The 15,512-nt window shown below is 45.3% G+C and overlaps 1 protein-coding gene across 3 annotated transcripts in view; it reads right to left on the reverse strand.

The window, feature by feature from the left end:
- LOC137546286 (merlin-like) overlaps positions 1–15,512 on the reverse strand; it is a 97,075-nt gene that overhangs the window by 79,275 nt on the left and 2,288 nt on the right. For 2 of the 3 annotated variants that reach the window (XM_068268566.1, XM_068268567.1), the window contains exon 2: positions 2,576–2,700. In XM_068268566.1, the coding sequence (XP_068124667.1) occupies positions 2,576–2,668 (93 nt within the window). In that variant the 5' untranslated portion in view covers positions 2,669–2,700. Of the gene's footprint in view, positions 1–2,575; positions 2,701–15,512 lie in introns of those variants that run through there. The other variant, XM_068268568.1, reaches the window with a different exon arrangement.

Genomic DNA, 15,512 nt, shown 5'->3' on the forward strand with positions numbered 1-15,512 from the left:
GAGGAGGAGCGCAGATCGGGGGACCCAGGCGAGGGAGGGGGGGGTCCGACCCCCCTCCCCGCCGCTAGGCCCAATTCTCCCTTTCTGCTAGCTACCCCTCCAGCTCGGCACCCCCCCCCCCCCCCCCACGGCTGGGGGGGGGGGCGGCGATTTTTTTCTACTTTTGCCTCAGGCGGCAAAAAGTCTAGTGCCGGCCCTGTCTACAACACTTTGTATGGCATTCCCTAATGTTAGTGTTATCTCAGGATCTAGAGTATGTCTGTGTGACTCCTGTCCTGCCCGCCCCTCCTTATGACTTAAGAGGAGGATGGTGTCTTTGTGTGCATTCCAGAACGGGACTAGCCAGGAGGAAGGAGTGAGATTTTTTCCCCCTTGCTGCTGGTACAGTGTATAATTCTGTGGTTTATGGAGAGCCAACAATGTGAAGCACTAGGCTGGCTGAGGGAAATAAATGTACAATTTGATGGCAAGCTGGTAAATGTACACAGCATGATGCAGAAGAGAGGCTTATCTCCTACAGTGTCCTTAGAAAAAAAACTGTCTGCTTTCTCACCATTGTAAAGACTGCATGTGGTCAGCTAGATAAGGTTGTAGCTCCCAAATGTCCCTCTTTTGGAGGGACAGTCCCTCTTTGGGAGCCCTGTCACTCTGTCCCTCTTTCCTCCTCATATGTCCCTCTTTCAGGATTTTGTCCCTCTTTCTATGTAAATCTATATAGCTCTACTAAAAATGTGTTTGACTGTAAACTTTATTCCCATCCTTTACATTGATATATTACTATTTTTAAAATGTTAATATGAAGGAAAATGACCCAGGATAGAAAGGACCAGTGTGGTTTGAATTATAAAACAACATATTTTTCTCATGAAATCTGTATGGTATGCGTGACTAGGGGTGTGACGGGGGAGTGATCAGGGGTGTGGCAGGGGCATGGCAGAAGTGTCCCTCTTTTTTTCATCTCAAAAAGTTGGGAGGTATGTATTACACAGGTTGAAAAGATTTAGACAGTCCTTAGACTCCAGGAGGGCTGCTGCAGCCTTGTGTGAGAGATTGGCAGGGCCAGGAGTCACATTACAGGCAAGTCGCCTCTGTGTGATGTGGCTGCAATACAGATAAGCTGTCTGCTCCATTTCAGGCTATTCTCAGTCTCTCTCCACTCCTCCTCTCTCCCTCATTCACCTTTGATTCCCCCCCTTCCCCTAGTGCTGGCTGTCTTCTTGTCTTAAAGGAAAGCAAAATAAAAGTGCTTTTCCTCCTCTCTCTGGATAGTGTAATTGTTAAGGGCTCTGCCTCTGGCACAGGCAACTTGGGTTCAAATCTCTGCTTCTTCCTACTCAGTAAGCCAGCACCTATTCAGTAGGAGACCTTGGGCAAGACTCCCTAACACTGCTAACGCCTACTGAGCGAGTCAGCACTGAGTCCGCCAGGAAAAAAGTAATTATAAATGTTCCTTGTTACTCTCTACTTTGACCCCCCCCCCCCCCCAATCTTACCCTTACAATTGAATCACCCAATCTTGTTATTAGTAACCCTAGCCTATAGCTGTCAATACATGCATTCATTTTTACAGAGGGATTCTTTCAAAATGATCGAATATGGCGATTATCAACTACCACATCGATCAGAATTTCAATCAATCCATGGCAAAAATGTACCAAAAGTACAATCAAGCAGTACATTTTTACAATTGGACACAGTGGTATAGTGGCGGTAGATCGGTGGCTCGTAGTATTGCGCTGAACCACTACTGTAATACGATTATTTTCTGGTGAAAAGCTGCCGCATTGCGAATATTTTCAATTCATGGAGAGGGCAGGGGGGGGGGGGGGGTAGAGCGCCACAGGTCTCCTTGCCTGGAGTGACAAAATGGCCAGAGGCACCCCTGCCCTGAATACAAGTTTAAGTTTATTATTATTATTATTATTGAGTATAGTTTTTTTTTTTTTTTTTGTCATTGTAACAGCTTCCTTGTTTAGCCCCATTCCATGTTGCCTCTTTACACATTACGCATTCCATGTCTTTCATAATAGTGCTCCTTATCATACTTACTTTTATCATAGTGCTTATTATTATAGCCCCCACAATTACAGTGAGCCTCCTTTATAGTGCTCATTATAACAGTGCCCAATTAAGGTGCTCATTATTATAGTGGCCCCCTATAATAGTGCTCCTTTTTAAATTACCCACTATTATATTGACATTCATAATACCGCTTCCTTGTCTCAGAGCTTGTAATTGCTGCCCTCCTATTGTTCTGCCCCCTTTCCTCTATTTTAGTCCCCTTATAATGTGCCCTATTATACTGCTCCTATAACCCACTCCCCTCTTCCTTTTAATGCTGCCTGTTGTCTTGCCCCACAATTACATAGATTTTCAGTTTAGCGTCTAGTATTAATGTGCGGCGTTCTCTACCCTGTTGCCTAGTTCGGCATGTGCACATTTTGCAACCAACCACGTTTTTTCAATACTCTATCAACACAGCACAATGGTCATGTTACTCAACATAATTCAGGACAATGTATAGGCATCCAAAATGGATGTTGCATCGGACTTCCCAGTAGCTTTAAAAACAAACCTCACAATTGATTTCCATTTCAGATTCCATTGTTGTAACCTTAACCTTAAAAATCTTCTGAACTTTTTTCTTCTTCAGCCCTCGGATGGACATAGCTTATGATCCGAGCACTGTCCAATTGTATCCTAGGAAAAAAATAAATAGTTATTTACCAACCATCATCTGAGGAACATGTATCTCACTAATATTATAAATGTGAAAGTTTGGATGTTTGGATGTTTGTTACTCAATCATGCAACAATGGGTGAACGGATTTGAATGAAATTTGGCACACACACAGTACATTACCTGGAATAACATGTAGGATACTTTTTCTCCCCATAACCAAAAAGTGGGCAGAGACAAATACACATTTAGTGTGCTTATGTTGTAGCCTGTCCACTGCTGAAAGCAACTACAGTGGTTCATGGGTATCAGAACAGGACCATGGAGAATTTGAAGAATGTGGCTTGGTCTTATAAATCCCATTTTCTTTGATATGATTTGCGTCATTTTTCTGAGGGATATGCTGAAAATCCTGTTTGATCCATAGAAGGCTCAATTTACAGCTTAAAATGATCTTCTGCTAGCAACCTAGTGCCAGACATCACATGATAACATTAGAGCCGGTCTTGCAGAGTCCATGCCTCAATGGGACATATCTATTTTTGCAGCACAATGGGGGACCTGTACACTATTAGGCAGGAGGTTTTAATGTTTTGACAAATCAATGTATATAATCCCTTTCAGTTCCTCTATCTTTATATTTAGAGGTTTTCATGCCTTGTACATTTGCTAAACGTTTGGTTCATACAATATAGGTGCCTATACTGCTAACAAATTTGGTCAGTGGCATGAAATCTTTGAAAATCTGTGTGCTTCTGTGTCCCCCCCCCCCCCCCCCCCCCTTCCCCGAGAGCTGTGCAGTTCTCACCTGTCCGTCATGTTGTACATCCTCGTCTCTGCTTCTCCCCGCCGGCTGCTCTGTCTTCACTTCCATTTTCCTGGGCGCAGACACTAGGGGCTACAGACACTAGAGGCTATCCCCTGCGTTACGTCACACAGGCACTCGGGAACACAGAAATGAAGAAGATGCCGGGGAGAAGCAGAGCCCAGGCCGTGCGGTGGACAGGTGAGAGTACCTTAGGCCCCGTTCAGACTATGTGCGTTCCTAGTCTTTTTTACAGAACGCATACGGGCAGATTTTGCGCATAGAAATGGCTACTAATGTTTTCTAATAGCCTCATTCACATGTGTGCGTATGAGACGCATACATTTCTTAGCTTCATTGCTGCACGCAGTTCTGTGCGTCATGCACAGAAACGGACGCAATGAAAGTCTATAGATGCGTATCAAAAATGCGTACTATTGCGTTTTTAGCGTACGTTTCCCTCTGTGTTTCTTATAATTCTTTTCTGTTTCCTGTGTGACGTGTGTGTGCAAAACGCAATAGAAAACGCATTTGTCTCTTTGTTAAGAATTCTTTTACAGCTGTCCTCAACGATGAGATGGAGGAAGATTGCGAAGATGTGGAGTCCGTTTGGGTAAATATTCATGGTGGAAATAAAAGTTGCCAATTGCTTATTGGGGTATGCTACAGGCCACCTCTTATTAATGAAGCTGCAGAACTGCGATTACTACAGCAGATTGAAAAAGCTGCAAGTAAAAATGAGGTCATAATTATGGGCGACTTCAACTTTCCAGACATTGACTGGGGTATTGAGGCTACCCATTCTGGTAAAAGCAGCAGATTTCTGGCAGCACTACAGGACAATTACTTGACTCAAATGGTAACGGAACCAACTAGGGGGAATGCGTTACTGGATCTGATCATTTCTAATAGACCAGATAATGTATCAAATGTGCAGGTTCAAGAACATTTGGGAAATAGTGATCACAACATGATAACGTTTGATCTGGTGACTGATAGGCCACGGGACAGCGGGACCACTAAAACTATGAATTTTAGAAAAGCAAAGTTCAATCAAATTAGGCAGGCACTAAGTTTGGTGAACTGGGATAATGTACTACAAGGGGAAGACACTGAAGGGAAATGGCAAGCTTTTAAACTTATACTCCATCAATATTGTAGTATGTATATCCCATATGGAAACAAAATGTCTAGGAATAAAAAAAGGCCTCTATGGATGAATAGAAAGGTTAAAGATAAAATGAAGAGGAAAAGGAATGCCTATAAAGTCTTAAAACAGGAGGGGACTGAGGCTGCACTAAGCAATTATAAGGAGTGCAATAAAAATTGTAAAAAAGAAATTAGGCTGGCAAAGATTGAAGCTGAAAAACAAATTGCTAGGGATATCAAATCTAACCCAAAAAAGTTTTACAAGTACATTAACTCTAAAAAAAGAAAGGTTGACTGTATAGGACTCCTAAAGGATGAGGATGGGAACTCAATGGTGGATGACCAAGGTAAGGCAGAGTTATTAAATGCTTTCTTTGCTTCTGTCTTCACAAAAGAAACAGCACTGTTGAAAATTACAGAGGCAGAAGAGTCTCAATCTTCTAACTGTAATACTAAATACTTAACACAGGAAGAAGTGAAGGCAAGACTAAATAAATTAAAAATAGACAAGGCACCTGGCCCGGATGGCATGCATCCTCGGGTCCTAAGTGAATTAAGTTCAGTTATAGATAAACCCCTTTATCTTATCTTCTGTGACTCTCTTTCAACTGGCAGAGTCCCAGTGGATTGGCGTACAGCCCACATTTTCCCTTTATTTTAAGCCGCATCTACACGAGTAGATGCGGCCGCGATGCTCCTTATCAATCGAGCCGCAGATAAGATCCGACAGGACGGATCTCCGCACCGCCGATTCCCTGCTCGATCCCCGCGAGGGGACAATGGCAGGGAATCGTGCGGGAGATAAGCGGCGCCGGCGGGGACGAGCGGGCACGAGCGGGGAATCGAATGCGACGCACGCGCGGCGAGCGGGGACGCGGCGGGCACGCGGAAGAGGCGATCCGGCGGCTAATCGAGCCGCCGGATCGCTGCAATGTCCCTTCGTGTAGATGGGGCTTAAGAAGGGCAAAAAATCTGATCTAGGAAATTATAGACCTGTAAGCTTAACATCAGTTGTATGCAAACTATTTGAGGGGTTACTGAGAAATACTATACATGACTTCATACTAGAAAATAATCTTATTTCTCAGCATCAACATGGGTTTACTAAAGACAGGTCCTGTTTGACTAACATGCTCAGCTTTTATGAGGTAGTGAATGCTAATATGGATATTGGGAATGCTGTAGATGTGATATACTTGGACTTTGCAAAGGCCTTTGACATTGTTCCCCACAAAAGTCTGGTGCAAAAGTTGAGGATGCAAGGACTGGGGAAGAGTGTGAAGAAACGCGGAAAAGCTGCCGCTTCTCAGGGAGAGGCGGCTGTTTCCGCGTCCAGCATGGCGTCACAACGCGGAAAAACCGCTGCATGCCGCATAGGCAGAGCGGCGGAATCCGCATTGGAGGCGGCGGACTTGCCGCATGGCAGTGTCCCTGACAAGGGGGGTGAGCGTGGGGAAGCCGCCGCTGGTGTAGTGAGCGGTGCGGCGGCTCCCACGCTCGGTTCGCTGGATACATTGCAAGACAGTACTGGTGTAGTTTAAAGTACTAGTTTGATTGTGATTATCTGTTATGACCCTTTGCTTGCCTGACTATCCTGCTGAACTCTGATCCTGTACCTTGCAATTCTAATACTCTGTTGCCGAACCTCGGCTCGTCCTTAGACCCTGCATCTGCCTCCTGATTTTGTACCTCGATATTTCTGATACCCTGTTGCCGAACCCTGCCTGTACTTTAGACTCCGCCTTTTGCCTTCTGAATCAGTACTTTATCTGTCCGTGTGTTTCCGACCTGGCTTGTCCGACCTCGAGAACTGACCTTACTGTTAGAGGCAGTTCCTAGATCTGTTAGTGACACCCCCTCCAGGGTGTCACTCCTGTTCTGTGCTTCCTACCTTCAGCCTGACTCCTACCCCGGGAGAGTCCAGGTCTACGGAAGGAATCTGTATTTGTGCAGTACTCCTTGCTGTACGGAACTTGTTCCTGAGGCTCAGTCCTCAAAGTATTACTGTTGCACCAAACACTCTTACTCCACTCAGGTGTCCAGAGGTTAGCTTATATATCTGATTATCGGTGATACTGCAGATCATCAATAATCTGGTATATATCTGTATTCCCAGTGATACTGCAGATCACTGGTAATCAGATCCTCTCTGTGTTACACCGATTTTTGCAGAACGCCAGACCAAAAAACAGATGGACGCACGCGCTGACCCTCTGGGTGTGCTTGCCACTTCGGTGGATAACATCCATCAAGCACTGGGCCAGCACAGAGCATTAATTGATGCCCTATCAGGCTCTGTGCAAACCCTCCAGACGTCAGTTGATGAGGTGCGATCCTCTCCTAGTGATGACATACATATGCCCGTACCTGATAAATTTTCCGGCCACAAGTCTGACTTCCGGAATTTTAAGAGTAGAGTGTTATCGTATTTCGAGTTGAGACCCCGATCCTCGGGGACTGAGACCCAACGGGTCATATTTATTAAAACCTTGCTATCTGGTGACTCCCAGACCTGGGCGTACAATTTGCCTGCCGGTGACTTAGCCCTTACCTCTGTGGAGGAATTCTTTAAAGCCATGGCCATAATTTACGACGACCCGGACCTTGCCTCGACTTATGAGCGGAAGCTCAAGCTTTTGCGTCAAGGCAAAGGTCCGGTCGAAGATTATGCGGCTGAATTTAGAAGGTGGTCAGTTACAGCTAGGTGGGACACCTATGCCCTGTTGGATTGCTTTTTGTCAGGCCTATCTGATAAGGTCTCCGATCTGATGCTGAGTCAGCCCGAACCCAGAACGATCGATGAGGCCATTTCATCGGCCATTCGCATTGATCGCAGGCTGCGTTATCAGAGACAGACCAGGGCCAGCCATCGTGTCAGGGTGACATCTTACACTGCACCTTCCGCTGCAACTCCCATGACTCCCTCGCCTCCTGTCTCATCCTCGCCGGTCTTGCCTCCACCAGAGCCAATGCAGATTGGTCGGTCAAAACTGACTCAGGTGGAGCGAAGACGGAGAATGACTGAGCAACTATGTTATGTCTGTATTGTGCGGAAGAGGGGCATAGAGTACGAAATTGTCCCAATAAGCCGGGAAACGCTACCGCCTAGGAGTGGTAAGGGGTAACACCCTAGGCACCCAACTCATACCCCTGAAAGAAAAACGGTTGCTTCTTCCCTGTACGATTACATGGGGAGACAAATCTGAAGCCACTGAGGCCTTTATTGATTCAAGCTCAGCGGCTAATTTTATGAATTACGAGTTTGCAGAGAAGTTGGGTATTCCACTTACCCCAGTAAAACCACCTATCCAGGTTACGGCTGTGGACGATTCCCCGCTGCAAAGGGATCTTCCTCTGTCCCAGACACCAGAGGTGGAGGTCACTATTGGGGTACTGCATGGGGAAAGACTGAGTTTTTTTGTGTTACACATGGCCACCTCCACAATTGTCTTAGGCATGCCCTGGTTACATCTCCACTCACCACAGATCGACTGGGCTGCGGGGCAATTAACTAGTTGGTCAGATTTCTGTTCTCAGCAGTGTTTAGGGAAAGTGACATTGGGTCAGACCAAGATTCATGTGCAAGGAGCTCCCGAGCAATACTCTGAATATTCTGATGTATTTTGTCCCAAGGCTGCGGATAAGTTACCTCCTCATCGCCCTTTCGATTGCCCCATCGATCTTCGTTCTGGTTGTATGCCCCCTAGAGGTCATCTATACAATTTGTCTGGTCCAGAAAAAGTGGCTATGCAGGAGTACATCCGTGACAATTTAGCCAAGGGGTTCATTCGCCCTTCTCGGTCGCCTGCAGGGGCCGGTTTCTTTTTTGTTAAGAAAAAAGACGGAGGTCTTCGACCTTGCATTGATTACCGTGGTCTGAATAAAATCACTGTGAAGAATCGCTATCCGTTACCCTTGATAGACGATTTATTCACGCAGGTCACGAGTGCTAAGATCTTCTCGAAAGTTGGATCTGAGGGGTGCATACAACCTGGTCCGCATTAGAAAGGGCGATGAATGGATGACGGCCTTTAACACACCCGACGGGCATTACGAGTACTTAGTGATGCCCTTCGGGTTGTGTAATGCGCCGGCCGTCTTCCAGGAATTTATCAATGAGGTATTCAGAGAGGTGTTGGGGAGGTTTGTTCTGGTATACCTCGATGATATACTAATCTACTCCAACAACCTCTCTGAACACAGGATCCATGTTAAATTTGTGCTGAACAAGCTGAGACAGAATATGCTTTATGCCAAGTTGGAGAAGTGTATTTTTGAGGTGACATCCGTCACGTTTTTAGGGTATGTGATTTCTACCTCAGGTCTGTCAATGGATCCTGCTAAAGTCACAGCTGTCCTGGAATGGCCGCAGCCAGTGGGGCTGAAGGCCCTCCAGAGATTTTTGGGTTTTGCAAATTACTATAGAAGGTTCATAAAGGGGTACTCTAAGATCATCGCACCCCTTACCAGTCTCACAAAAAAGGGGGCTGATACCAACCACTGGTCCCCTGAGGCTGTCACAGCCTTCTCCAATCTAAAGAAGTTGTTTTGCTCAGCACCCATTTTGAGACACGTGGATATTTCTTATCCCTTTATTGTAGAGGTTGATGCCTCAGAGGTTGGGGTGGGGGCTGTATTGTCTCAACGTTCAGGGTTACAGGGCAGATTGCACCCATGTGCCTATTTCTCCCGCAGGTTCTCACTAGCAGAAAGGAACTACGACATAGGCAACCCGGGAACTTCTGGCCATTAAGTTGGCTTTTGAGGAATGGCGTCATTGGTTAGAAGGAGCAGAACATACAATCACGGTTTACACGGATCACAAAAATTTGGAATATATCGAGGGAGCTAAGAGATTAAGTCCCCGTCAGGCCCGATGGTCTTTATTTTTTACGAGGTTCAGATTTATAATCACGTATACTCCAGGCAGCAAAAATATTAAGGCGGACGCCCTGTCCAGAAGTTTTGAGCCGGAGACAGCACAAGCCTCTGCCCCTGAGTCCATCATCCCGCAGAGGTTAGTGTTAGCAGCAACAGAAACCTGGGAAGATTGGACAGAGGTCTTAGGTTTCTTTCAGCAGGATGTTCCTGAGGGAAAACCTGAGGGGGTTATGTTTATTCCTCTGCCATTCCGTCTTCAGATCCTGCAGATGTTTCACGCCCATAAGAATGCTGGTCACCCTGGAGCTTCCAGAACACAGGATCTGGTTGCCAGGTGTGCTTGGTGGCCTTCCTTGGCAACAGATTGTAGGGAGTATGTCAGGGAATGTGCGGTATGTGCTAAAAGTAAGCCCTCCCGGCTGGCACCTGTGGGAAGGTTACAGCCTTTGCCCACCCCGAGTGAGCCATGGACCCACCTGTCCATGGATTTTGTGGGGGAACTTCCCAGGTCTGAAGGCATGTCGGTCATTTGGGTGGTGGTCGACCGCTTTAGCAAAATGGCCCATTTTGTGCCCCTAAAAGGACTCCCCTCGGCTCAGGAACTGGCCGATTTGTTCATCATCCACATTTTCCGGTTGCATGGCATTCCGGAAAAAATCGTGTCAGATCGGGGAGTCCAATTTGTGTCTGGATTTTGGAGGGCATTTTGTCATCAAATGGGCACGGAGCTGTCATTTTCGTCGGGTTACCATCCACAGACCAATGGTCAAACGGAGAGGGTCAATCAGTCTTTGGAACAGTTTTTGAGGTGCTATGTTGCTGAGGCGCAGAACGATTGGGTCAAGTTTTTGCCATTCGCAGAATTTGCGCACAATAACTTGAAAAGTTCCTCCTCGGGATTCTCTCCGTTTCAGGTGGTGACCGGGAGGTTGCCTAAGTTCTCTCCTTTGCCAGTGGCCTCCACTCCATTTCCAGCACTGGAGGTCTGGCAGAGGTTACTCAGGGACAATTGGGGAATTGTTAAGAATAATTTGGAAAAGGCGTTTCAAAGTCAGAAAGGTTAAGCTGACAAGAAATGTTCCTTGGAATGGAAGTTTCAGCCAGGGGACTTAGTCTGGGTGTCCACACGTCACTTGACTCTGAAGCAGCCATCAGCCAAACTGGGCCCCAGGTTTGTAGGTCCGTTTTCTGTGACTAAGAAAATCAACAACGTCACTTATGCCATAGATCTTCCGGCCAGCATGCGGGGCGTAAGATCTTTTCACGTGTCCCTGCTTAAACTGGCAGTTCATGTGGGTCCCAATCCTCCTCCTCCTGTGATGGTGGATGACCGACCTGAGTACGAAGTAGAGAAAATTTTAGACTCACGCATTGTACAGAACTCAGTACAATACCTGGTGCATTGGAAAGGGTATGGCATTGAGGAAAGGTCATGGGTACCTGGGAGTCGCATGCACGCGGACGAATTAAGAAAGGAGTTTCATGCCTTACATCCCGAGAAACCGGGTAGGAGCTGTCCGGAGTCCACTCCTCGGGGGGGGGGGTTCTGTGAAGAAACGCGGAAAAGCTGCCGCTTCTCAGGGTGAGGCGGCTGTTTCCGCGTCCAGCATGGCGTCACAACGCGGAAAAACCGCCGCATGCCGCATAGGCAGAGCGGCGGAATCCGCATTGGAGGCGGCGGACTTGCCGCATGGCAGTGTCCCTGACAAGGGGGGTGAGCGTGGGGAAGCCGCCGCTGGTGTAGTGAGCGGTGCGGCGGCTCCCACGCTCGGTTCGCTGGATACATTGCAAGACAGTACTGGTGTGGCTGGGACTGATAGTCCACCAAGATTCAGAATGACACGCGTGCGCGCAGAGAGGCAGAGCCTATATGGCAGCCAGAAGAAGGTCAGCTGACCAAGCTGGTCAGCTGACACTTCTGTGTCCTCCCATTGGTCCAGCACTTAGGGAGGTGCTGGAGAGTGTCTGTGTATATATACTGCTGGCTGTTCAGTTGCTGGTTGTCTGGCGTTGCAAACACTACGTGGTAGCACGCAGACCTGAGTCAGATCCGAAAGTGTGCCGGGACCAGCTGGAGCTGTAATCCTACACTTAGTTAGAGTCTGTTGATAGTTTAAAGTACTAGTTTGATTGTGATTATCTGTTATGACCCTTTGCTTGCCTGACTATCCTGCTGAACTCTGATCCTGTACCTTGCAATTCTGATACTCTGTTGCCGAACCTCGGCTCGTCCTTAGACCCTGCATCTGCCTCCTGATTTTGTATCTCGATATTTCTGATACCCTGTTGCCGAACCCTGCCTATACTTTAGACTCCGCCTTTTGCCTTCTGAATCTGTACTTTATCTGTCCGTGTGTTTCCGACCTGGCTTGTCCGACCTCGAGAACTGACCTTACTGTTAGAGGCAGTTCCTAGATCTGTTAGTGACACCCCCTCCAGGGTGTCACTCCCGTTCTGTCCTTCCTACCTTCAGCCTGACTCCTACCCCGAGAGAGTCCAGGTCTACGGAAGGAATCTGTATTTGTGCAGTACTCCTTGCTGTACGGAACTTGTTCCTGAGGCTCAGTCCTCAAAGTATTACTGTTGCACCAAACACTCTTACTCCACTTAGGTGTCCAGAGGTTAGCTTATATATCTGATTATCGGTGATACTGCAGATCATCAATAATCTGGTATATATCTGTATTCCCAGTGATACTGCAGATCACCGGTAATCAGATCCTCTCTGTGTTACACCGATCTTTACAAAGAGTCTGTGTGCATGGATAGGGAACTGGCTAATGGACAGAAAACAAAGAGTTGTGGTCAATGGATCGTACGGAAAATGGGAGACTGTTAGCAGTGCGGTACCACCGGGGTCTGTTCTGGGTCCAGTGCTCTTCAATTTATTTATTAATGACCTAGTAGATGCAGTAGTGAGCAATGTTGCTATTTTTGCAGATGATACAAAATTGTGCAGAATCATCAACTCTCAGGAAGATAGTGTCATATTGCAACAGGATCTGGATAGGATAGCTATATGGGTACATACATGGCAGATGAAATTCAATGTTGAAAAATGTAAAGTCATGCATTTTGGACGTACAAATGATCTAGCACCATACAAAATAAATGGGATACAGTTGGGGACATCAAACTTGGAGAAAGACTTAGGAGTACTCATCGACAACAAGTTAAATAATCGTACTCAATGCCAAGCAGCTGCAGCTAAAGCTAACAAAATTTTGGGATGCATTAAAAGGGAAATAAAAACTCGAGATGCTAGCATAATATTGCCCCTGTTTAACTCTCTAGTAAGGCCACACCTGGAATATGGAATTCAGTTCTGGGCACCACATTACAAAAAAGATATTGCAGTTTTAGAGCAGGTGCAGAGACGAGCAACAAAATTGATACGTGGGATGGAAGGTCTTGCTTACCAAGAAAGGTTAGATAAACTGGGTTTATTTAGTCTAGAGAAAAGACGCCTTAGAGGGGATCTAATTAACATGTATAAATACATCAGAGGGCAATATAATAGCTTGGCGGATAAGCTTTTTGTCCCTGGGCCTTCTCAAAGGACTAGAGGACATGATCTGCGCATGGAGGAAAAACGTTTTAGCCATTTATTTAGGAAAGGGTTCTTTACAGTAAGAGTGATTAAGATGTGGAATGCATTGCCACAGGAAGTCGTTATGGCAAACTCTATACCTGCATTTAAAGGGGGCTTAGATGCTTTCCTTGCGTTGAAAGACATCCATGGCTACAATTACTAGGTAATGCCTAATGATGTTGATCCAGGGATTTTATCTGATTGCCATCTGGAGTCGGGAAGGAATTTTTCCCTTTAGGGGCTAATTGGACCATGCCTTGTAAGGGTTTTTTCGCCTTCCTCTGGATCAACAGGGATATGTGAGGGAGCAGGCTGGTGTTGTACTTTATACTGGTTGAACTCGATGGACGTATGTCTTTTTTCAACCAAAATAACTATGTAACTATGTAACTATGAACGCATAGAAAACGCATACAAACGCATGCGTTTTTTACCTTGCGTTTCTTTTAATTTATACGCATTCTGCAAACGCTGACAGTCTGAACAGGGCCTTAGGTGGTTGATGAATCCAAATGTCGCTAGTGATGCATTCTTGATCCTCTGCCAATTAACCCGGAATTTTCTGTCCAGACCGATCGACCCAATCAAGCGATTTTGGCCAGAAATCGCTTGATCAGCCAATTGATCAGGCCAAATGCTGCACCGATTTCTCACTGATTCGATCAGAGTGGTGAGTGTATGTCCTGCTTAGGGGTCTGTAGGGCTACTAACATTGCATAAACAGGATCTAAAGTATTCATTAACAACTCAATATGAGCTGAGGCAAGGCATGTTATTGATAAGGTATATAAATATCACCTAGGAGAAAAGTAAATTAAATGCGGGCCAGTGTGTTAAAATACTTGAAGTATGTAGACATGATTTGTTCCAATTTATTCATTTTCTTTTGTTGCCCTTATATATCATATATACATAAACTTTTAGCAGAACACCACAATGCCATCCATAAAATGTTCTTCCTTGATAGCAGACAACAGAATTAAATCAGTGCAGATTAAAATTGGACTTTGTTTAAAGTTTTACTTCCTGCTTTGTGCAGACTTATGAACATATGAAACAAACAAGATATCCAGCATGGATGATTGCTTTTTCCATTAGAAGGCACAGGAAGAGATGCATGTTCAGACACTAGATTGTTACCCAAACGGATGGGCAACAGAAGAGAAGCCTAATGCCTGTATGAGGCCTCACTGTGATGGTTTACACCAACTCCAGACCAGAAAAGGTAATGGAGTTCAGTAAAGTCTGCTAAAATACTTGGAGGGTTCATAACTAGCCCGAACAAATGTCTACTCTGCAAAAGTGGCAAAAGTGAATCTGATCACGTGCGGTCTGAGTATTGCAGACAGAGCATTCCAAGACGCTGCAGTCATCGCCTTTTCAGGTCAAGCTTTCAATTGTGTTTGTGTCTTTTTATTCCAATGTGACACTTTAGCCAAAAACAGAACATAGAGTCAGAGCTGTCAACACATCTTTGTGCTCAGACACTGATTTCTATAATTCGATGCAACACTCCTCTTTACTCCGACAGACTTGCAAAAATATGTCCATTTCATTACTACACTCCTGCAAATCCAAAACACAGTTTTGCAGGTGATAGATATAGTTAGTTAATGTGAACAATTCGCATAACTAAGGAATACCGAGGTGAACATAAACTGATGAGATAAACAATTGTATCTATCCTCCTTCTCCTAAAAATGATTTTTGCAGATATCCCACAATTTTATTTTATATTTAAATCTGCTTTTTAAATTTTTACCGTTTCATTGTCTCTGCTCAATGACACAGTCTTTGAAGTTTCCCAGAGCTACAATCTACTGTATGAACTACAGTATTGATGCAATTGTTCTCTTTCCTGATCTCAGAAGCCATTTTCTGCCAGATTATGTTTTTTGACAGTAATTTCTTATTAGTGAGGTTTATGATACGGTTCAACCAGAAACTGTCACCTGCATACCTGATGTTTAACTCTTTCAGGCAGAGGAAGAGAAAAAGGTACACAGCTTAGTTATTTGTGTGCTCGTCACTGCACATACACATGTCTATCTCATCACGTCACATGTCACCTCGGTATTCCTGTAATGGGGCTTGCAATCTATGCCAAACATAAGCATCAACAGAAAAATTTCCAAGGGAGTGTGAGCATTTTTTTTTTCATGACTCACAAAAGTAAGACTAGTCAATTAATTCAAATTATCTTTTTCTTGCCATAGAGTAAACCTGAATGAAATGTTTCTCCATCTGATTTCATCTCTGTAATGTTACATATTTCTAATAAAAAATTGTTTTACTAGTGCACATTGCCATCTCACCTTATTACCCCAATTTGTAGACAGTTCTCTGCTCCGTGGAGGCAGCCATCTTGTGTTTTTTTTTCCAAATTCTGAAAGTGACCTTACCTG

This window comes from Hyperolius riggenbachi, chromosome 2 (genome assembly GCF_040937935.1).
Source record: "Hyperolius riggenbachi isolate aHypRig1 chromosome 2, aHypRig1.pri, whole genome shotgun sequence".
NCBI classification, from domain to species: Eukaryota; Metazoa; Chordata; class Amphibia; order Anura; family Hyperoliidae; genus Hyperolius; species Hyperolius riggenbachi.